This window comes from Haemorhous mexicanus, chromosome 20 (assembly GCF_027477595.1).
Source record: "Haemorhous mexicanus isolate bHaeMex1 chromosome 20, bHaeMex1.pri, whole genome shotgun sequence".
NCBI lineage: Eukaryota > Metazoa > Chordata > Aves > Passeriformes > Fringillidae > Haemorhous > Haemorhous mexicanus.
Window position 1 is genome coordinate 3,137,472 of NC_082360.1, and position 24,192 is coordinate 3,161,663.

The 24,192-nt window shown below is 41.3% G+C and overlaps 1 protein-coding gene across 1 annotated transcript in view; it reads left to right on the forward strand.

Moving 5' to 3' along the window:
* OGFOD3 (2-oxoglutarate and iron dependent oxygenase domain containing 3) overlaps positions 1-24,192 on the forward strand; it is a 35,839-nt gene that overhangs the window by 2,876 nt on the left and 8,771 nt on the right. The window contains exons 3-8 of the mRNA XM_059864001.1: positions 2,924-2,999; positions 3,614-3,656; positions 9,204-9,268; positions 9,835-9,891; positions 14,523-14,676; positions 21,571-21,694. Of these exons, the coding sequence (XP_059719984.1) occupies positions 2,924-2,999; positions 3,614-3,656; positions 9,204-9,268; positions 9,835-9,891; positions 14,523-14,676; positions 21,571-21,694 (519 nt within the window). The remainder of the gene's footprint in view (positions 1-2,923; positions 3,000-3,613; positions 3,657-9,203; positions 9,269-9,834; positions 9,892-14,522; positions 14,677-21,570; positions 21,695-24,192) is intronic.

Sequence of the window (24,192 nt, forward strand, 5' to 3'; positions counted from 1 at the left end):
CTTTACATGGGGATAATTGACTCACCTTTTTAATTAAGTGTTTGCTTGGTGCTGCTGCTTAAGTGCTGTAATTGATTTGGGTTTTATTTATGGGGTTTTTGGTTTTTTAAATTTTTTTTAAATTTAATTTTATCTATGTTGTGACCATGCTTTTGAGGATCCAGCTGTTAATTGGTTTATTAAAGCTGAGCTGTGATAATTTTCCCACGAGAGGGTGGTGATGAGCTGTGGAGGAGTGTTGTGTGTTCCCCACAGCAGAGCCAGGCAGAAAATGGGAATTATGGATCAGCTCAGCAGCTTTAGGCACTTGGAAATAGGTTTCTGTCACTCAATAGCTTTTCATTCTCAGTCTTTAGCCTGGCTTGGCACCCTCAGCTGCGGGCTCTGTGTCAGGAGGAGGCACATTCCTGTCACCACTCAGTGTCTGATGCTCAGCTGTGAAGTTTCCACAGCTAAAATGAGCTTTTTATTTATGCACCTGTCCCTGCTTCCAGCTGAACTTGGTGCAACTGAGCTTCCAGTTTGCTTCAAGTGATTTGGTAGCTGGTGTCAGAGCAGGATTTATTCCCTTAGCACTGCCTGCCTGTAAATAAACTTCATACCAAATAAAAGCTGCTATTTTTCAGAGGCCAAGCACTTCACTTATTATATTTGCAGAAGGTATAAGGTGTAATGTGAGCACAGTCTCACCTGAATTCTAAACTCTGGAGCAGATCTTGGCCATTTCTGCTCTCCTGAGACACAGCTAACTGCTTAAACCTACTGTGGCCACTGTGTGTGGTGAATTCTTATTTCTGCTGGGTGCTGGCATTTTGTGTCAGTGCACAGAACATCCGTGGGCACTGCCCAGGAGCCAGAGTTAAGGTGCTTTTCCAGAGACAGGGCCAGGGGATGTGGAAAGGGCTAATACAGCCTGCTGTGGGGATGGCAGCTGTAAATCTCTGCCTTGCAGAGGGATTGTTCCTTGCCCAGGGCAGGAGGAATGAGATGATCTCCAAAGTCCCTTCCTACCATCCTGTGCCTCAGGGGAAATTCTTACCAAAGCTTTTTTCTCCTGTGAATCCTCTCTGGCTCAGCAGTGAGTGGTTCTTGGTTAAATATCACTGAGAAGGAGACACAGCTGCAGTTTGGGCACCTGGTCCCTTGTGTTGCATTCTGGTTTTTGTGCTGAATGGGAGCAGGGGCCAGTGGCAATATTTGTGTTTTACATGTTTTGGATGTTCCTCTGTACCTTGATTTATCTGGTAGCCAGAGCTGATGGTGCCTTACCAGATAAAGGACCAGATCAGATCAAGGTTTTCAAATCATACCATTTTTTCCTCCCCTTTTTTTACAAGTACAAAATTTTACTCTATAGCACCCACTTTTTACAATTTCTCTGGACACCATAACAATATTAAAAAAACCAAGCAGGAACAATTAATATCTCAAGAAGCACAGATAATTCTGCTACTACAGGCTGAGCTGGAAGCTCTTTTGCAAGAGGGGAATTGCAACCATTAATTCTTTCAGAATATAAACTTTAATGCAAATTAAGAGCAAAATGGCATACCACGTTACCTTATGTCATCCTTCTCAAAAAAAGCAATATGTTTTCTAGAGATACTCAACAAACCAAGCTCCTCTTGAGTTAGCTGGGGAAATATCATAACTCTGAAAATCACTTTGCTCTGAGTACCTTGAGAGAAACTGAAATACAGGTTATAACTGAGATAAAGGGATGGTTTTGTGTCTACTGGGCACAAATTTATGGAATCTACCAGGTACCTGCAGTACTAATCTGAATTTCTCCTGAGATTATCCTGGTATGCCTTTGACTCTTCCTTGCTCACATGTGCCGAGGTCTCTGAGACAGAGAGGACACTTTTCTTACTGCTGAAACCATTTTCAAACAGACTGTTCTGGTTTTTCTTACTGCTGAAGCCATTTTCAAACAGACTGTTCTGATTTTTCCTGAGCATTCACCTGGTGTTTGTGCTGTGCTGTTGGTACCTGACTGACTTTATGCTGGACTACATTTTCCTGTTTGCTGGAGGTTTTTCTCCATTTGGGGAAGCTTGTGCTGTTGCTTTCAGAGCAGCTCCTGCTTCCAGACCCCAGACATGTAACAATTGTCTGAGGTAACCCTGTAGTTTTGCCAAGCCTGGATATTTGCAGCTGGAAAAGGAGCACATCTTGTCTGAAATCAGAAATCTTTGCAGAATGTTGTAGAAAGGAAGCTCTCAACAGCCAGGTTTGTCCTGGAGTATTGAATTTCTCCTTTGAGTTTACTCTACTTGAAAATCAGCTTTCCCTTGCAGCCCACCTGACATGTAGCTGGGTTTATCCAGTCACAGGGAATAGAAATTCCTGTAAAATTCCTGGCAAAACTTCTCCCATCTGCCTGGTGATTGTTATGAGCTGCCTTTGATCAGAGCACAGTGATGCTTTTGTCCTCCATGGGTGAATTGATGGATTTCTTTCCAGGAGTTTTGTGTTCTGAGAATAAATAATCCTTGAAGTGACACTCAGTTCAGGAGCACTGAAACCACACTCAGCCCCTCTCTCCTGGGGCTTTACATCTGTATATGGATCTTCCTCAGAAAAGTGCCAGATGTAACATCCCAAGGTCTCTGGTGGCTCAGAACTGATTTTATTTCTTCTTCTTGCCTGAAGATTGTTGTCAACAAGACTTACAAGAACTTTCATATATTCTTCACCTGGAACTCCTGCTGCTGACTTGTTATTCCCTGGAGCTTTTAAAATTTAATGTTAGATTTCTTAGCAGTGAACTTTAGGAGACTTTTTAAATCTTATGTATCCAAGCTGTGTGCTTCAAGAGTGGCTTCAAGAGAGACTTTTGTGCAAAGGCTCATTTAAAAACCTGCCCTTCAGGTGGCTGAAGTGGTTTCAATGGGTTCTTTTCCTCCTTTTTGTGTTGCAGGTTGCACTCCTAGGAAGTGTGGAAGAGGTGTGACAGATGCTGTAATCACAAGAGAAGAAGCTGAAAGAATTCGTAGGTAACTCTTCTTTTAGCTCTGACTTTTAAAAGCACTAATTTCAATGACATTGTGCCAATCTGAGGGGTAGGATGGGTGAGCAGGATGGGTTAGACTGATCAAAACATGACATTTTTGTTATTAAAGCCATTTTCCATTTTTACTGTAGTGGGGGCAGTTCTTTCACACAGAATCTCCCTGGCTCTGAGGGCATGAGCGCTTCACAGAAAGAAAGGAAAATGAATTAAATAAGTTTTAAAGGATCTTCACTTGGCCTCCATTTGGCCTTTAAAAGCAGAACTAAACAATGTGAGCCTGATTGCAGCTGTGTGTCTGGCTGGGTACTCACCAGCAGATCAGCAGCAGTCCTCTGTGAAGGGACTGGTTTTAGGGTATTTTTGGGATTTGTGGAAGGGAGCTGCAAGCTCAGAAATGTTCTGCAGCACAAATTCTTCATTTTCATGACAGGCTGGAAGGTTCAGTTTCCAAGAAATGGGAGCTGCTGTTAACTCAGTTGGGTTCTACCTGATGCATCAAATCCCACTCTCTGGGGAGTTCCATGTTGTAAATAAGGACATTAAAGGACAAATTAATCACACTCCAGTTCTCATCTGAGATTATTGTTTTGCCTGCAGAATAGCAGAGAGGGGACTGTCCTTGGGAGGATCTGATGGAGGGGTGAGCAGTGTCCTGTTATTTTCTACCTTCTTTTACTGCCAAGGCAAGATTATAAATGCATTTTTTGGGGCTGAGGTGAGGAGATGGAGATTTTTTCCATCTGTTCAGACTTGGAAAATAATAGATTTGGAAAGTTATTTCTCATTAATACTTGTGCTAGCAGTGTAACTCCTGACTCCTGCAATACAGTTGCCATTTCCTTGTATTTAATTATTTTTAGCACCTCTCTTGAAGTGATTTTTTTTCTTCATCTGGAAACGGTTGCTATAGCAGAACTGTAAAAGTTTATCTTCTGAAAGTAAATTACAGTGCTTCACAGCATCATATAAAGATTGGATTTGTAGAGACAAGAAAACCATGTAATGTCTTAAGTAGCCCTTGGAATAATAATCTTTAACAGAAAATGTTTTGAAAGAATTTCACTTCTCTTTAATGAGCACATTCATTTTAATTTCTTTCCCTCATCTTTGTTCTCAGAATGTTTTAAGTGTGAACAGGAACTGTTTCTTGAGTATTTCTAAACAGAGCCACTCCTTTAGGCCTCTGCTGAATTAGGGCATATATTAGCAAAAAAAGAAGAGGGAAGTGGAAAAAAAAATAAGAATTTATTGTCCTTGTGATTGCTGAGAAAGATGTGTAAAAAATATAAACCAAGAATTATCTCTGTTACTTTGGAAGCTTCATTTTGCCTTTTTTTTTTTTTTAAGGGGAAATAAATGAGAGGGAGGGGAAGTTGCTTCTTCTCTCTCACTGCAATAAAATAAATCTGTTAAAAATCTGATGTCTGTGGAGAGGTGTGAGCTCTGAGCCAAGCCTTCTCACATGTCTCATCATCTGTAAATGTGAGGAACTTCTTAATCCTCAGGGAAAGGATCAAGAAGTGTGATGTTGTATTGAACACTTAACCAAGATAATGGATCAAAACTGAAAGATGTTAGAAACAAGAGCTGGGCAGTGCTTCTGGGAAATTGTAAAAGTCATAGAATGGTTTGGATTAGGAGGGACCTTAAATCCCACCCAGTGCCACCCCTGCCATGGCAGGGACACCTCCCACTGTCCCAGGCTGCTCCAGCCCCAGTGTCCAGCCTGGCCTTGGGCACTGCCAGGGATCCAGGGGCAGCCACAGCTGCTCTGGGCACCCTGTGCCAGGGCCTGCCTGCTCTCACAGGGAAGAATCCTATTCAGCAGAATATGATTTTAAATACACTCTCCTTACCCAGTTTCTAATATCTTTAATATATTTAAAATAATATTTTAAATATTATTTTAAATAACACTCTCCTTACCCAGTTTCTAATATTTTGAATATATTTTACATCATACTTTTAATATGATTTTAAATACACTTTCCTTACCCAGTTTCTTTTATTCCTGTCCTGCTTGTTTCCTCTTCCTTTCCCCATGTGCCAGCCCATATTCCTGGTGTCATGGTACAAATCTTTTCCTGGCAGTGCTCTCCTGGCTCTCTCAGATACCATTGGATCCTGCTGGATGTTTGCTGATGGGCTTCAGATGGAACTGTCTCTTTGTTGGAGCCTTTCATCTTTTCCAGTCTCTTATCCACAGAGCATAAAGAATATTTCAGTCCTTACTTTCAATCCATCCATATCTGTGTGCTCCCAAGCTTCCAGCCACTTGGAGTAGGTCAGGCTTATTGCTTTAAATTTCTTTGGCTTTAGAGTGTTTGGATGATTCTGTCCAGTTATGTCTGCTGTAAGACTAATTCTTCCTTTAAAATATCTCAAAATTACTGTTGCTGTTTAATGATTTTTAATTCTTACTTTAGCCACTTTGTTCTCTTTGCTAGTCAAAATAAAACTGGTACAGGTTTCTGTTGGGATTCAGACTACATTTTCATTGCCTGGAGTTTCCTCTTAACCCCTTTGTAAGCAACATGTCTGGGGGTTTTTTTGTTTTTTTGATTTTTTTTTTCTTTTTTTTGCCTGTCATAGTTGTTATATTTTGAATTCTCCGAAGTGGGTTTGTGTCTGTGTGTCTAGATATAATTTATTAATTTAAAGGTGTAAACTTGCAGTTTGTGACTTGTTTAATTCTCTCCTCCCTTTGTTTGCTGCCCTTCCCTGGAGTAGTGGAGCATAGCACCAAAACTTGTTTCCCATTCCATCTTTTTATGTTGAGAAAGTCTTGACAAACATTTGAATTATTGAAGCCTCCCTGGGGTCACGCCCCAGTTGTCATGCTCAGCTTTCTTATCTTCCTTTGTAACTTTTCCTGGGTTTATATTTATTTATGCAGAGACACACAGAGTGAAGCTAGAGGGGCCACGGTAATCTTCTGGTCTAACTTCCTGCAGAATCCAAACAGGAATATTTTCTCCACCAGCAAGCTGCTTTCCCTTCTACATCTGTCTCTGTAAAGGAGTTTTATACTCTGTTCCTTATTCACAGAATGGAAATTGCATTAGTTGTCTTAATGTTTGCCTCAGCTTTTTTCTTCTTTGTATAGATAATGATATTAACCTTTTCAGCCTTCTATGATTTTGTAATTCTTCCCTCCCTGATATTTTTTCTGCACGTCACCTCTGCTGGTGTGAGCACTTCAGTCCTGACTCATTCACTCAGGTCTTGCAGGTGCTGCCATCATAGCAACCCCCTGGTGTAAATGGGACAACTCATTTACTGTCACAATGCCTCAGGTTTTAGTTTTTATATTTTTCAGATTCTGTGCTGCTGTAGTGTGTGGGTCTGAGCTTCACATCAGGGGATGGTGAGCTCTGCACAGAGCAGGGAGACAAAACAATTCCTGCTCCAGATGGGCACCAAGGACAAATGATCCAAATCTCAGCCCAAGAGCACAAACCCCGTGGGCTGGAGAGAGAAAAACAAGGATGGGACTGGATGGGCTAAAGCTGGGATGGGACAATGAACTGCAAGGTGCAAATGGAGCAGAGCTGATCCCAGGGAGAGACCCCGTGCCCGGCCGTGCATTTTGGGGCCATTTTGGTTCATCTTGGGTGCAGCCCTGGCTGGGCTCTGGTGCTGCCCAAGGTGGATCCATGGAGGAGATCCTTTAATAAATCCCTGCTTCATTCTTTAGCTCTGCCCAGCCTCTGCTCTAGCTCAGCCTGCACAAGGCATCTCCAGCCCATTTCTGTGCCCCTGTGGAAGCTCCATTCTCACCCCTCAGCTGGAGTGTGGAGCATTCCCACAGGAGCCCTGGGGGAGGTTTTGGCAGCTGCCAGCTCCTCTGGAGACAAGCATAATGAAGATTTTCTCCTTTTCCTCCTTTGGGTCATGTGGCTGCTGCTTGCTTTCAGAATATCACATAAAACCTTATCAGGGAGGAACTGGTGTGGATGTGAACAGGTATTTCATTGTTGGCAATCCCTTTTAGTGAGGAACCAGGGCAGGACCTGTCAGGCTTTCCAGGATGGGGACAGGGGTCCTTTTTGCCATAAGCTGAGAAGTGCTGGGTACTTAAATATTCTTTTTGAGTTCCTTTAGCAGTAAGAGGGTGGAGAATATGGGACTATAAGTAGTGAAGGTCCAGAAGAACATGTTTGTTCTTTCTGGTTTTTTCCAGAAAGTTCTATTTCACTTCTTTAGAGAGTTCTGTAAACCAGGACATGGGGTAGTTCTGTCAGTCTCTCACAAATAGGAGTGTGAGTGTTTGCCATCTTTAGGCAAACCTTGGAGGCCTTTCAGCCTGGGAGCACTGTCCTGAGCTGCAGGCTGGCCCTTGATCAGAGAGCAGGACTTGAGGTAATCAAGATTTTATTCTCAGTGTCAGAAATGATGCTGAAAATGTTAAATATTCTGAAGTGACAGAGGCCAAAATAAATGTGTTCCTCTTTCTTTCCCAGGTAGCTGTTGTGCTCATGTGTAAGAAAGTTCCTGTCTTGGCAGTCAGCTGTTTTCCCCTGTCTGAAACAACCCTGAAGAATATTCTTTCTTTTTCAGGTTCCCTTTTCATCCTTTATCTGGCTTTTCTAGCCTTTCTCTTGTAGCTGTTGCCTTCTCAGCTGTGAATAACTGCAGTACTTAAGGGTTTTTCTTTAATTGATTAATTTTGTTATTTTGGATCTTCCTAACTGGAATCATCTGGAGCTTGGGGAGTGAGAAGAAATGTGTAAGTTTGAAAAGCATGTGGAAAGAGATAGAAAGGCAAATTTGTTTTTAAATTAATCTTCTCAGCTGTATTGTGCTACTTCTTATAATTTACTTTAATATGGTCACAAACGTATCTTGGAAGCTACACAGGAGCAGTTTTACTTCTTTTAGCTGTGGTTTAGATTTTTGTACAGAACCAGAAACAAACAGATGCAAGTATTTGGCTTCTGAAGTTTGAGTAAAGCTTGACACAAGAGCTGCTCTTGCCTGAGAGGGAGATTGTTTCCTTAACAGTCCTCTGAAGCTTTTGGAGAACAGTGGCAAGGGCAGATCAGAAAAGCTCATGCTGTGTCCACTCCAGTCACTTGTTACTTTATGTATTTTTCAAGGGGTAAATAAGGTTATTTGTGTAGGTTTGTTTAAAAAAAAGTTGTTATTATCTCTTCTAATGGAGCAATTGAGGCTGCAGAGATTCTCTAAGGGACTGTGATGAGTGTGTTCCCCTGTCCCCACTGTTATTACTGCTGGGGTTTTGTTAGAATGGTGTGAATGGTCTGTGGTGCATCCAAACAATGGCAAATTCCAAGATGAATGCCCAGATATTGTGCATCAGAGCTGTCATTACTTCAGTGCCACTCAGGTTAATTAACTGGTGCTCCTTGATATTTCCAGTGTAAATAACAAAAAGACTTCTATTAGACAGTTCTATTTTTAAATATTTTAGAACTGATGCAGAACAAGCATGTTTTGTGGACAGCAAGGGACATACAAAAGTGTACTTTATTCAATTTAGAGAAACATTTTAGAATCCTCTCTTCTGGCAAATATGAATGCTAATCTTTGCAGCTTGTTGGGAGCTCAGCAGAAGAGTTTGGCTTGAATTGGATGAAGAAATGCATTGAATTTTCCTTTTCACTATGTGGTTTTCTTTTATAGCAGTTTAGAAATTGAGGAAAAGAAAGTTTGGCCCTAGCAAGCCTTAGAATTCTAATTGTACTTTGAAACAGACTTTTTAATGTCTGTATTAAATATGAGAAGTATACAGGATCTCGTGGTGAAGGAGAAGTTTTAATAACAAATGCAGGGCAAGATAAATATTAGTGCTGCTACTTGAGCACCCAAATACTGGAAAATGTGTGTGGAAGGGAAATGTGTTCAAGAAGGGATCCTGGAGCAGAGATTTACCCTGAGCCCATGGGGGGAGACTGGCAATTCCCTGTCAGATCTGAATCTCAGAAATAGCAGTCCTGTGCTTTTTTTTTCATAATACCTTGATAATCTCTGCATCTCTGCAGGGATCTGAGGGAGGTTTTTAGTTGTAAAATAAATGTTGTATTGTGAACCCAGAGCTGGAAGCTGCTTTTACTTGGGAGGCTGTGGAAAGTGAGAGGCAATTTGGGACAGTTATTAAAGGTCATAGTTAAATAATGCTAAAACCTTTTCATGCTCATTTTTCCTTCTTTGTTTCCTTTTCCAGGCATCAATTCTGGACTTGCACTCTGGAGCTCTTTCCCTGGGGAAGCATTTTGTTAATCTGTACAGGTAAAATGAGGCTGTGGCTTCCTGCCTGCTGTCATCCCATCCCTTCCCTGCCCACTGCCTCTTCCAGTGTCTCCAGCCCCTGGGCTGGGATTGGTGCTGAGAAATTATGGAACTTGGCTGCATCCACCACAGTTTCCATGACCAGTTAAAGAGCTTTCCTGGCATGAAAATGGATCTTTTATTGAACTGGGCACTTTGAAAGCTGCCATTATCTTTATTTTGATGGTTTTGCACTGCTTAATCATAGTATTTTTTCACAGTTATAGTTCAGTTTATTCAGAGTGGAAGAAATCAAATAGCCTGAACCATTAAAAACTTGAATCCCTGTGCTTATTTCATGATGTGGGAGGGGATTTTTTTAATGCCTGTGGAATGCCATTACCAGATGCAGTTTTTCAATCCTTTAATCTTTTAATATTTGATCTTTTTTGGACATAATGCTCCAAAGCATTTGTAATATTTGTTTTTTGTGTTGTGTCACTTTTTGATTGGGGGTAAGGAGTTGTCTTGTTATTGCTCAGTATGATTCAGCAACTCCTCTTTTAGACTGTTGTTTAATTTTTCAGGTACTTTGGGGACAAAATTCAAGACATCTTCACAGAAGAGGATTTTGCCTTATACCGGTAAAGATTTTCAATAACTGCTGAGTGAGCCACAAACCAGAACTTTCTATGGTTTTGAGTTTTTTGTGGAGTGCAGCCTGGGAGGGGATTGCCCTTTGCATTCAGCCACTGGATTTTGCAGCTCAAAATAGCAATATCTGAGAACTACATGTCTCCAGGAAGAGAAGTAAAAGGATTTTTTTTGATGACTGATAAACAACATCAGCCACATCAGGACAGTTTTGTGGTGTGAATGTATTTAGGGTGATGGCAGCACCACACATTTCCCTCCCTCCCAGCAAGAAGAGCTGCTCCTCTGAGCTCTGTGGGGATTTGGGATGGAAATCCTCATTACCTCCTCTTTCACACATTATCCTGGGGTTGTGTGAGATGATGGACACAGTTCTGGGCTAGTATTACATCAGGAACTTGGGGTTTTTTTGAGGCAGAGTGTTGCAAAACATTAAAAATTGTAAAGCAGGAAGTGGAAGGAGTTGAGATGATTCATATTCTGGCTGGAGAAGCAGCCAGAGGATGAAATAACTCTATAATGGAACAGCTCTGGCATCTGATGCTCCCAGCTTCCCTGCAGCCCTGCTCATGCACTTGACAAACACAGCAAAGCTAACGAGTTCCATGTGGCTGGGAAGGTGTGTGGTCAGAGTTTAGGAACAAGCATTCTTTATTGACTAGACACAGTAATTCCTTGGTTTTGCATTACAGTTGGTTTCTCATCATTTAAAATGTCCCTGATTTGAATATTTGAACTCTTTTTTTTTTTTTTTTTTTAGTCTTTTTTTTTTTGCCTGTGTGAAGGAATCTGATCTCCCTCTAGTGGTGGAAGGAATGTTAAGTAGCCAAATGGGTTTATTAGTTTTATTAAAATAGTAATTCATTAATATAATCCTAAAATATTAATCACTTCAAGCTTATTTCTGTTTAACAGTTGTTTTTAGATGTCATTGTCTTCATAGATGAACTTCTTTAAAATATTTTTACTTCTGATCCCAATATTGGAAAAATTAGATGATTGCTTGATTATTATTGAACTTTGGATAATTTCTCTTTTACATGAACAGAAGCATTCAATTTTTCAATAATTTTATAACTTTATGCTGTGAGATGAGACAGCTGCTAGGGAGTGTCAATATTCCAATGGGATTTGATGCCAGTATAGGGGATGTTTCAGTCTACTAGATATGAAGCTATTACAAAATACATTATTAAATGCTTTTGTTCCTATTAATGGCAGTGCTTTAGCATGGACTGTAGTACTTTATGGCCTTAATGAATGATTTTATGCTATTTTTGGGAGCATTTATCTTCATTACTTCCCCTTACCTACCAAGGTCACTTTAAAAATACACTCTTGGGAGAAATAACTGAATGTAATTCATGTCTAAGTATTACTGATTGCAACAATCACAAAGCTGAGAAGGCATCCTGAGCCAGGGGCCTGATTTCTGAACTGTCTCTGTCAAAATTACATTGCTTCAGACTCAGTTATGGTTTCTAGGCTGATGCTTTAACCACCATCTGCCAAGCACATTACAGCAATCCCTCTTGTTGCACATAATAAATGAAATGTTTATTCAGAAGGGAGACCTTTAATCAGGTTGCATGGTGGATGGGGTGAGTTGAGCAGAAAACAGCACAGGCAGAAGATTTATTCCCAAAAGCTGACAGGTTGTGAAGGCAGAGACAGGAGGAGCAGGGGAGGAGCTGTGGCTTTGCTTGCTGTGTCTGTGGTGTGTGTGATTGCTGTTGGAGCTCTCTGGCTGCAGGAGCCCTTTGCTTTGTCAGCTCCCTGGACAGTGCTGACAAGTGGGATCATCAGGAGTTGTGTGGATTGAGCTTTGAGTGTTCCTGTCAGCATGGCTGAGTCATACTTTGCAGTGGCTCCTTACTGCATTTTTTGTGTTGGTCTGGCACAGCCTGTGTCTCACAGAAACTTTTCAGTGGCACTTTCAGCTCTCTCTGCTGCTGCTGCTGCTGCTACATTAATCTGGCAGCTTTGCAAGCTTTTCCTTTCTTTCAAGTTGTGTGTTCCTTGGACTTCCAGCTACTTCACTGGCTTTTTTTTTTCTTCCTCATCACCCTAACTCAAACCAGTGACTCTTTTTACAGAATCTGGTGCTCATGTGCTCCTTTCAGGGAGTTCTGCTCTGCCTTTTGGTATTTCCCAGTGGCTCAGTGCAAATGGACAAGGGCTGCTGCTGACAGATGTGGGGGGAGCATTAATTGGTGCTGATGCTTTTGACTGGAGGCTGTTCCTGGGCATTTCTTGCCCCTGCAGAGCTCTGTTATTGCACCTGCTCAGAGCCAGGGTACACCTCAGCAGCCTGAATGAGACAAGAGTTGCTGTGCTTGTGAAAATAAATGCTTCTCCAGCATGAAGAAATACTTTCTTTGTAGCCATAATCCACCAGAACTGTCCCAACAGTTGTGGAGAGCCAGGAGCAGTGAGGGAAGGAAGGGAGGCTCCTGCTGCTGAGGGAATAATGTGGCTCTCCCAGTTTTGGGCTCATTCATTCTTTTCTTCTGAGCTGAAATTTGGCTTCTCTTGTCACTTGGTTTACACATGAAGGACAGTGTTTTTGTCCTTAAGTATTTTGCCAGTAGTTTGTGTTTGGAACAGCAGGGCAGGGAATGGAATGAAAACCTGCAGTCATGATATTGATAAATGTTGAAATGGCCTGGCCAGCAGAAAACAGACTGCACAGAAGAGGTTTTCTAGGCTAAAAAGTGACCTTACTCTACTTTTCAAAGCTGTAATTGGCATTTTGAGTAGGGCTTTGCATCCACAACACACATTGTGCCCAAAGCATTGCACATCAGTCTCCAGGAGGAGTGAAGCTTTAACAGAGCCTTCTGAACACCAGACAGCAGACCTTAATAGAAAGCTTTTAAAAGTGAAAAATGAATCATGCTGAAGGAAGAGGGAGGACTCCTTGCAGAGCAGGACAACTGGAGGAGTTCAGTTATGTCAAGACTGTGGCCTGACTGCTTGGGAGGGGATTTATTCCTGGCTGCTGCAGGGGCCAGGGAATCAGCTGCTCTGCTCTTGGTGGCTGTGAATTCTTCAGCTGGCTTGTTCAAAGCTCTCCATTCACAAAATGAATAATTGCATTTAATGCTTTCTGAGAGCCTTTCCTGCATCCTGCTCCTTGGAAAAAGCAGACAGCAAGATGAGCCTCCCACAGCATGAGAGGAAGGAGCTGTAGGTTCTTTCCTTTTGCAAACTCAACCACTGTGTAGCTCTGAACTTGAAAACTTAGTTTTCAAAAACTTGAAAACTTAGTTCTTGCAGCCTTATATATCCCTGAAAATCCCTCTGACTTCATTTGATACTTTTTATATTTCACATGTAAAATAGCTTGAATTGACCCCTAAAAATGTAAAGTGAGACCAGTTAAAAAATCAAATCTGTGTGTGTTATTTCTATTTTTTGTGAGGGACTAGGTGTGAACAGAATGAATATTTAGTATTTTTTAGTACTTGTGGATTTTAAGAGATGACTTTCACAGCCTGTAGACACACACCACAGGTCTTGTTTTAATTCTGTCACTTCTTTTTAGTCACCTTTTAAGTTCCCTAAAGAAACACCTGGGGAAAACTTCATTGAAAGTTATGCTGAGTGGAGAAATGCACTGGAAGATAGAAACCTACTAATATAATTCCATGCACAACTTCAGAAATGTGCTTTCTCACATTATCTTGTTTGTACACTGGAATTGTGTAATTTTGAAAGACATCTTGCATTCATTTAAAAAAATCAAGTAATAATACCAATACATATGTTGACCAAGAACCCTGAATTTCGTGGTGCCAGGGACTTCACCAGTTGGTTTAAAAGTAATTAAAGGTTCTTCAGAGGCAAGCCTTTAATGAAGGTACAACTTCACTTTTACCTGCTTTGCATTAAGAATATCTCTGAGAAAGACTTCAGCGTTTTCAGCAGTTAACAAACAGTGGGATGGGTGTGGAATTACTCAGGAAAACAGAAATTTTCAAACCTAAGCCACAGGAGACAAAGTTTGTATTCCTTGATATTCTGACAATTAAAAAAAACCCCAAGAAACAAACCCCAACCAAAATCCCTGGGGGAGGTTCCTTTTCTCTCTCTCTCTTTTCTCTTTCCCTCCCTCCCTTTTCCCTCTCTTTCCCTTCTTTCTCTTTCCCTTCTTCTTTCTCTTTCCCTTCTTTCTCTTTCCCTTCTTTCTCTTTCCCTTCTTTCTCTTTTCCTTCCCTTTTCCCTCCCTTTTCCCTCCCCTCTTTCCCCTCTCTTTTTCCCCTCTCTTTTTCCCCCTCTCTTTTTCCCCCTCTCTTTTTCCCCCTCTCTTTTTCCCCCTCTCTTTTCCCCCCTCTCTTTTCCCCCCTCTCTTTTTCCCCCTCTCTTTTCCCCCCTCTCTTTTTCCCCCTCTCTTTTTCCCCTCTCTTTTTTCCCCTCTCTTCCCCCTCTCTTTTTCCCCTCTTTTCTTCCTCTTTCTCCCCTCTCTCTCCCCTCTCCTCTCTTCCCTTCTCAAGGTAAAATCAGATGTGGCTGTGTGTTCCCGTGTTTCTCAGGTGAGGAAGAAGCAGTGGGGGAGTGATGAAGAGCACAGGAGCAGCAGGAGGGAGGTGTCACTGACAGCCCTGTGTGTTCTCTGCAGGGATGTGAGGCAGAGGATTCTGCAGAGGATTGCTCAGGTGTTTGGGATCAGCTCCTCTGCCATGTACCTGACCAAGCCAACATTCTTCTCCAGGATGAACAGCACAGCAGCCAAGACAACACATGATGAGTACTGGCACCCACACGTGGACAAGGTGAGGAGGAGGCTGAGATGGAATGCAAACATCTGTTATTATTATTAAATCACCTTGAAATCATTTTGCATTTAAACAATCCATCAAACAGGTTTGAAAACTTGTGCTTCAGGGGATGAACCTAATGGGAGATAATTGAGTTTAGAAACACAGGCCATTGTATCCCATTCATTTTTATTTTCTCTAAGTTAGTTTGGTTAGAATTAGTGAAAATGACTACTCAGGAATCTCTTTTGTCAGAAACATTGATTAAAATGACCTGAATTGCTCTTTCAGCCAGGTGGTCAGTTGGTCACTGTTGTTACTGATCTAAGACTCTTCAAAAAGCTTAATATTTGTATTTCAGCTATGTGTGAATTGAAGCTTTTTGAGCTTTTGTGTTTCAGTGGGGATGTGGGACCTGGTACCCTCTTTCCATAACTTGGTGTTTTGATCCTTTTAACTGCACAGTCTTATTTCTAGGCTTATAGCTTAATACTGGGCATTTCTCAATGGACCTAAATGATTTGGGATTGAATTTATTTCTGAGTTTCACTGAGTTGAAGCATTCTGTGCAGAACAGCAGAATACCAACAATAGAAGAATGAAAGAAAAACACCAAAAAAAAACCCCCCAAACAAGCAAAAAACCACTCCAGAATACCCACATTTCATGCCTTCAGGATTTATAAATGAGTCATTCTGGAGTCAGGGATTACCCAAAATGGAACCAAATAAAATAATCCCAGCAAAATCCAAGTTATTCCTTAGGGCTCAAGTCTGTAAGTGGGCAGTGTACCTTGAAGTCTGTGACCTGAGACATGAAAAAATCAAACAGAAATATTCCTTGCCTGAAAGTATTTCCTGGGAAAAGCCAGTCTGAGGGAAGTGTCTTTTGTTGGTCACAACGTTGGTGTGGGTTCCTGTGTCCTTGTTCATGTGAGCAGAAGCAGCTTAAATTTAGAAAATGTGGTGGTAGTGATGACACAGCTTATGTTTGGAAGCAGAAATTCCTGTAGGGTGGAATCTGCCAGGTTTTGGGTGCCTCTGGTTTGTGAAGCTGTGATGCAACCAGTGAGTAGGAATGGCTCTGGACCAGAGGTGTAGGGATGGTTTTGAAATCCAGATTGTTTGGATTTCTGTTGGTAGGAAATGGCTGCAGGGAGCAAATTGTGCTGGTGGGGCTCACAGAAAATCTGTCATGTTATACTCAATTCCTGTGGGTTCTCTGCTTCCTTTTTCTGCCTCTAGCAGGGTCAGGACTGAAGGCACTTGAGAGGATAGTTCACACTCAGGTGTTTGTTATTTCTTCTCAGTGTTACAGTCCCACATCAGTGAGTTCTGCAGTCCTTCATGAACATGGCACAAAATGCCTAACTGTCTCTTGTTACAAGGTCTTTTAAGGCTAAACTATCCAATTAAGAAATGACACCTGGATTATTTTCCCTTTTAACCCAATAACTGATCACTCAAAGCCTGCAATGAGGACTTTTCTGTCCTATTACAAAACATCACCCAAACCCATGAAGAAGGTGGTAAAGAAGAAAAACCATCCTCCACCCTAAAAACCTCCATCTTACTTCATATTTATCACTATATTCTAAAGCCCAAACTCTCTAAGTTTCCCACCCAGTGACATTACACACTTCTAATCAACTCCACACCCACAATTCCAGTGCTGTCAATCAATTTTGGAAGCCTTCTCCACAGCCTCAGGTCACATGCAGTGCTCTCTTGTGGGTCTGTGCCTTTCAGCACAGAAAGTTTAAAATTCTCAGCATCCAGGATTCCAACAAATTCCAAGAGACCCTTGGGAAGAAGAAAGCTGGTGATTCTGCTTGTGTGAATTGCAGTGAATTCATTGGTTCCTTACAGTTTTTCCACAGTTTCAGAAAATCAGATTTGACTGCCACAAGGGTGGGAAAAGCAGTATATTTCAACAGCTTATGTCTATTTTCTCCACTCTTTTATTTCAGCCCAAAAAACCCTATTTTAGAATTCCAGACTCTGATTTATTACTGTAATGAGATTTGTGTCTGCCCAAGCCCTCCTTGCCAGAATTCTCTGTGTGTTTTGCATTGGGAAATGAATTAGGTGGTTGGATAACCTCTCAATTAAGTGTTCCCACCTAAATATCTCCTATAATGTACAAGTTATTTTGTCATTTACATGCAAATAAGTATACATGAAGAGAATTTGTGGAAGCTGCTTTTCTGTCCTGTCATCCTGAGAATGCCTGAACACGATGGACAGCAGGCTGAATGTTTTCCTGTTTTTATCCTTCTCTTTTGTCCATGTTTCATTTATCTTGCAGCCTGTCTGTCCAGGGAACAGATACATCATTTGATTTGTCTTGGCTTTTTCTAACCCATCTCCAGCTTCAGAATAAAACCAAAACAAAGAGGAAAAATGCTCTCTTAGACTTGGAATGCATTGTCTAGACCTTAGTGGTGTTCTATTCTGAATAATGGGGTTGTCTGATTTCTGACAGTGGTTGGAGTCAGTGATCTTGGAGATTTTTACACAACCTGAGTAATTCTGAGTCTGTGAAGAGAATTATCCCAGTTGGGGCAGTTTCCAAACACCTTGTTCATAACTTAAATAGTCTGAGAGAGACTAATTAGGATGAGGTTTTGCAGCTTCCCAGGTTGCCTCCAGTGCAGACAGCCTGGCTTGTGCTTCACTTCCTCCAGTAAACTTTTCCACTTCACACTGTAGTTGAAAGCATGGAAAAAAACCACATTTCTATTGATCTGAGGTAAGAAGTTCTTCCCAGAGAAGAGTAGTAGAGTTCTTATGTGGCCTCCAAATCAAGTGTGAATGCTGGGAAGTTGAAGAAAGATCAATAAAACTTGCTACTTTCTTGGAAGCTTTTGTCTTGGATCATTATTTATGCTTTCCCCTTGGAACAGAACAAGTCACTTTAGGAATTTCTGCATGATTTAACAGGAACGTTATTCCTAGAAGACATCACAATTTTTTCCTTGCCTCCTTCCAGAAGAAAGGTAAAATGGAGCCTTAGCAAAAAGAGTTCACTCTATTTTCTGTTTCAGAATGACATTGCTGTTAAAAAATTGTGGCTCCTTGGAACATGTGAAACCCCTCTTGCCTTTTTCCTGATGCTGCTGAGTCTACTGCAATTAGATTTCTTGATCTGAATTTCCCTGAAGACTTTTAACAGCATAATGGAGTAGTACAGATTTATTGTGTTTATCTGAGGCTTTGTTTTTTTCCCTCCTAAAATTTCCTTGGTTTGTGGTTACATAGGAATGGAAACCCTGAAATCACTCATTGACTCATTTAATCTTGTTGAATTCATAAGCCTCTAAGTCAAATGAAGTGATTGTTGTTTTAAGATGTGGAGTTTCATCTTGGATGGAATTTGTTTGGAACTGAGGCTTCCAAATGCCAAACACCTGATTTAAAATGGAGTTGCTGTTGCACACTTCACACTGTCAGCACTGCAGTCTTGCAACATTCTCTGGTGGGACTTGGAGATTGGTGCAGTCCCCTGCCTGGGCACAGATCCTCTCATCCTTCACAGAACTGTCAGGCTCTGCCATAAGATGGTTTTGGGTTTGTTTTCCTTGAATTTCTTCTATCAGAGCTAGTCCAGCACTTCAGTGCACATTTCCCAAAATTAGTTCTGGCTTTTTTTAGCTTAAACATGTCCATGACCAGTTTATAGCTATTTTTGTTCCTCCTCCCAGTTCTGCATCTTCCCACCCCCATGTATTTATAGGTGGGAATCATATCCCTTTCCAACCTTTATTTCTCTGAGCTGACCAAGCCAAACCTTTAATTCTCCTCTCCTGCAATGTGCTCTCCATGTCCCAACCCTCCCCTGTACCTGCAGCCCTCTCTGCTTGCTCAGTCTGTCACTGAGGGCAGCTACTGTCTCTTCTAGCAGACTTTTCACCTTTCTTTTCTTCCCCTACATTTAATAAAACACATCAAAAGATCCCATTTCTGCCCTGGGACAGCCTCATCTCTGAAAATTGAGGAGGTTGATTGTCATTTCTGCTCAAAGCCATCACCTCAGCTCACCTACAGCCCCTTGCTATTCAGAGATGTGCCCTTTGCTCTTTTATTGTCAGCTAATAGACACTGCCAGCAAACAGCACACTGGAAATGCTATCAAGGCTATTCTGGGGCTTATCTACACAGAATTAGGTGAAAGCTTACAGGAACAGAGAAGTTTTGACTCTTTTGCTGCATGCTAGACCAATGGTGATTGCAAAAAGTGAATTTTCTTCTGCACTGGAAAGCAGAGGATGCTGTCCTAAATGTCCTCAGTAGCTGCAGACCTCTGGAATGGTCCTGCAACTGTTCAGTTGCATAGAAATGTGTCCCTCAAAAAAACCCCACTGCAAAATGGGACTGGCTAATTCTGGCAATTAGTTCCATTTATAATAACAGTCTTTAAAGAAGTGTCATGTAAACATCATTATGAGCATCTACCATTAAACATTATCTGTGTTTGACTCTTTGGATAAGGAGTGTTCAAAAAGAACACACTGACCATATGACATAGCAGGCTGAATGGAAAGATCTGCATTTTTCCTCTTGAGTTGTTTACAAGGAGCTGTAGAAATTTGATTTGGAGCTGTGTGGCTTTTAATGACAGCTTCTCTCACATAGTTTGATCTTTTGGTTCAATTATTAATCTGTCTGGTACTGGAAATCATTACCAGGGTAACAGATATATTTGATATACATGGAGGGACTTCTAGCATTATAAATAACTCAGTTTAATTTAGTGCCTGCTTTCCAGAGTGTTGCATTTCTCAGGCCTGGTTGCTTTCTGAGAGTGAATAATGAATAAAGACAGGAAGAGAAAAGCCATTTTCCCTTGCACACTTCATTCCCCAAATGAGTCATCTCTAGAAATCAGATGTGTTTGGTTAGGCTAAAATGGTTGGTGGCCAGTTCTTGGAAGTTTAGAATTGGTAAAACCACCTTGGAGAGGAGGGAGAGTGCACTGGGGGAGCAAAGATTGCTGCTCCACTGAAGAGTTGATAAAAACAGTTCCAATGCATTAAACTTAAAAGTAGGAGTTGAATGAACTTCTGCACTGGCTGGAGCCTTCCTTAAATCGATTGGAAGTTTTTATCACCAAGTCAGTGAAGTGGAAAATGGCTCTGCAAAGCTGATTTGCATGAGAAGGGCTCTAGAGTGGCTGGTTTGAGGTGCTGCACTAGCACTTGCTCATTAATTCCTATTTATTGCCTTCTACTGCTACCAGAGTTTGGGAGAACACGGGGAGAAGGGGATCACTGTAATATTTCTCTGATTTTTGTGGTTTGGCTTTTTTCCTCTGAGCCCTTATGGTCAGAATAATAACAGGAGTATGAATGGAAATGTCTTCCTATTCCATCTGCTGTTATGTTCTCTCTGGTCCTGCCCTTACAGAAAAATGTGTACAACTGCTCCTGAGCCAAAATTTAACTGGCACTAATGAATATAACTTGAAACATGACTGAAAATATTTAGAAAACTTCTGAGTTTGGAAGTAGCACCTACCTCTAACAGTCACCAGGTCAGTCAAAACACTCTGCAAATTCTGTGTATTTATACAGTACTACTGTGCTGCACATTTCACTGCTTGACAGTGTAATGCTGAACTTTGGAGTTGAGATACACAAAGAAACTGGAGAACACAGCCATTGGTTTCAAGTATTTTTTAATTGCTGGTGACATGTAGATATGAAAGGAAATATTTCCAGAATCAGCTAAACTCAAAGTTAAATATTTAGATAGGTTCACTCTCAGTGTTAGTATGTACTATTTATTTTCTCCAATTTCAGCATACATATCAACCAAAAATAATGCTTTAGAAGGAAGGAAAAAGTCACCTTGCTGTACTTTAAAGTGGGGTATTTGGTCTGTAGGCTGAGAAGAAGCAGAGACTTCCAAAGTTCAGTTTGAAGGGCTTTTGTCACCATCATATTTTCTGGAAAAATCCCTTTGCCCACAATTTCTCTCCAGGGAAGCTGAGAAGCCTCAGAGAAAAAGGAAAACAATATTATCTCATTTGCTTCTCCTGTGTTATGGTGCTTTGGAATGTGGTTTGGACATTGTTTACCAATAGGTGCTTGTTTCAGTGATTTCATGTGAATTGTTTTTATTTATTGGCCAGTTATTCCAAGCTGTGTTGGACTCTCTGGAGAGTTTTCATTATTATCTTTTAGCCTTCTGTCTGTATCCTTTCTGTGTTCTTTAGTACAGTTTAGTATAATATAGATAATACAGATAATAAAATAATAAATTAGCCTGATATCAATGGAGTCAGATGCATCATTCCTCCCTCCGACAGGGGTCTCAGAAAATACAAGAGGTTTTAAACAAAACCTGTATGGAAAAGAGTAGAAGCTCCCCCAACAAATGTCTATTTACTTGGAAGTTCTTTTTCACTGTTACCTGTGTGGTAGCTGGTGAAAAAATAGCAGTGAGGTATCCAGAAACCTCATACCCAATAGATCATGGGTGGAAATCATTAGTCAAGGGCTGTTCTTCTGCTTATTAACCTCCTGGTGAGGATTTATCTTGGAATAGTAGAAATCCTGTCTTTTTGATACAATGCACTTCTGACACTATGTTGTTTTTTGCTCCTGGATGATGGAAATCAATCAATCACTTCTCTAATGATGGAAACTGTAACAATAGAAATAATAAACATAACATGGTAGTTTTGTAGTGTGTGTAAGCACAAGAGAAAAGACTAATAAACATAGATAATTCCTAGGAAATGGTGTTCTTGGTTCTTGGAAAATGGTTTTCAAAGACCCCTTTATTAAATACATGAAAAAACTGAAAATCAGCAAAACCCACCAGATCCATCTGCTCAATTAGCTGTGCTCTGCAGAGGTAAGATCAAGAATTTGGTAAATTTTGGTGATTTTGGCTTCCCCCACAGGTGACTTATGGCTCTTTTGACTACACTTCTCTGCTCTATCTCTCTGACTACTCCAAAGACTTCGGGGGTGGACGCTTCGTGTTCATGGATGCAGATTCCAACAAGACAGTGGAGCCCCGAGCAGGTATGAGCCAGGCTGGCTGCAGCTTCTGCCATTTAGTGACTTTTCTGGGCTGGCAGGTGGTGTGGGACTGGCTTTTGTGTCAGCAGGAATAACGTGGGGTTGTGGGGCATGCTGTGTTCAGGTTGATGACATCAAAAGTAAGGATGAGAACAGGTTAAAATACAGCCCCAGTTTGTAATGTCTGGTGTTAAGGCACAAGAAGTGACTTCCTGGAAAGGTGTAGGGCTTAGAAGAGGTGCCAGTTCTGACAGCTTAGCAGGTCACTGTGTGTGGGAAGTAGAAATAATAGTAATAATTCTAGATGATTAGCTGTAAGACATTTACAATGTAGTATGGCTAAAGCTGATAGGCCAAAAAAATGCTTATAGTATATTCTAGTTAGGAAATAGTTGGCTTCTGATTGTGATGGCATGAATTATAACACCTGTATTATCTCACCCCTCTCATGAGACTGCAAATAGAATAAAAGGTTCAAAACACCTCTCAGTTCTCCCATCTGTGAGCCAGAGTGAGCTTAGTCTGACAACTGTGCAGCAAGAGCAGGGCTAACTGTCACTGCAGCAAATCCAAATTAAAGCAATTTATTTTACACTGGCCTGAAATTCCTTTGCAGCTCAAGGTGGGGCTGAGGGTGGGTGTGAAGGTGATGGATTGCCACAGCTCTGCTGACCTGCTGGAGCATGATGAACCATGATTACTTGGCTATAAATCCATCCCTGCTTCCAGGAGGTCTGACAGGGATGAGCCTTCTGATGGCTGTCAGTTATAAATAAATAAAAAACCTTTAAGGCTGGTTTGAGATTTTTAATATGTGGATAATTTGAAACTAGAATTTCTCTGGGGCTGCCTGGAGAGGAGCTCAGCCTCAACTCATTTGTCTGGCAGGTGAGTGCTGAGCTTCCAGCAGTGTTACCTTTCATAATGCAAGATCAGCCACACTGCTGCAGGGAAAAAGAAAAAATGGGCAACTTTATATTCCTGCTGTGTTCTGCCTTTTTTTTCCCAAGACAGAAAAGATGGAAGTTTACTCATTTAAAGAGCCTCAGTAATTGTCAGCTGACAGTTGTTACCCCAAGCAGAACTGACTTCAGACTATTGCTGCCTGCAAATTGGGATGGGAGTTCTCTGAATTCTGGATCATAGTGATCCTCTCACCTGCAGTGATGCTGCTTTAGATAAACTCTGAGATTACCTGGGTTTGCTAGCAAGAGCTGTGTGTTTGATTATTTTCTCTTTTATGATTGGAAGTAAACCCTAAACTGAAAGCTTCACCTTTTGCAAAATGCTGCTGCCAGTATTTTGAAAGGGAACACATTAAACTATTTTTCAGATGCAATTCTAAGATTACCAGATCTTTATAGCTGTAGAAATCAGAACTGAATTCAAGGTGTGTGGGGGGAGCTGTCTCACTCAGCCTGGCTGCAGTGTGCAACATGCCCCTGACTTAATTTCCAAAAGTCTGTAACTGTGAAATTGCTTCCATTCAGCCCCATCTATTCATTTTCAGGTTTTCTGCTGCAAGGTCTTTGCTCTTGATGTTGTTTTGGGGGAAGAAGGGGAAGCTGATGAAATCCAGAATTTTCTTTTTGGCTGTCCCTTTGCCAGGGGAGTGTATGGGCAGGGTGTGCCTCAGGACTCTCCTTCTGAAACAAAACAATGCTCAGCTCCTCAGGAATAGCACAAATGTCCCTCATGGACACAGGAGAAAATTAATTACACTTTTCTAACACATACATCTCTGTTATCAGAGTTGTCAGGGGTCCTGTGATTGTGTCACAGCCTCTGGTGCACAATCCCCACTGACATCCTGTGAGCAAAGCAGAAAAGCTTGAGAGGTGAAGCACAACGTGAAGGCATTTGCACTTATTTTTCCTCTTGCTGATAAAATGTGTTTTGTGAAGGAATGACCCCAGGCTGTTTTCTGTTGCTGGTACAAGTTGATGTATTTTTCATTATCATAATGTTCCTCTGCAGTGTTTTTTCTCTCCTTCTGTCTTTTTGGCTTTTCTTTGTTTGTTTTGTTTTACACTTCTTTTGATCCTTTGTGCTTCTCTTGCCACTCCAGCTCCACTTTTAAAACCACATGTTGATGAGCTTTCATGCTTCTCATTTAGGAGCTCCAGGCTTTTCTAGGGATGACTGTCATAATCACTGGTTCAGTTTTCATGCCTGACAAGTCATTTACTTTTCTGTGTTGCTAATGCCACTGCACTCCTAAAACCTGGTACTTGTCTCACACTTAGCCTGCATTTCTGGGGACCTGATTCTGAGTGCCAAAATGAGCAGGTTTCTTTTCCTGTGAGCAGCAATTTGTTCAAGTGTCAGTGGGGAGCAGAAAGGCATTGTTGGTGATGCAGCAGAGCAGAAAAGCAGCAATTGGAAATCCAAGAAAAAGCAATTAAACCATTGTGGGATGTCCTGTGTTGGGAAGTGCTGCCTGGGTGAGTCCCACTGCTGCTGCAGGTGCATTTGCAGCACTGCACAGGTGAGGGTCAGTG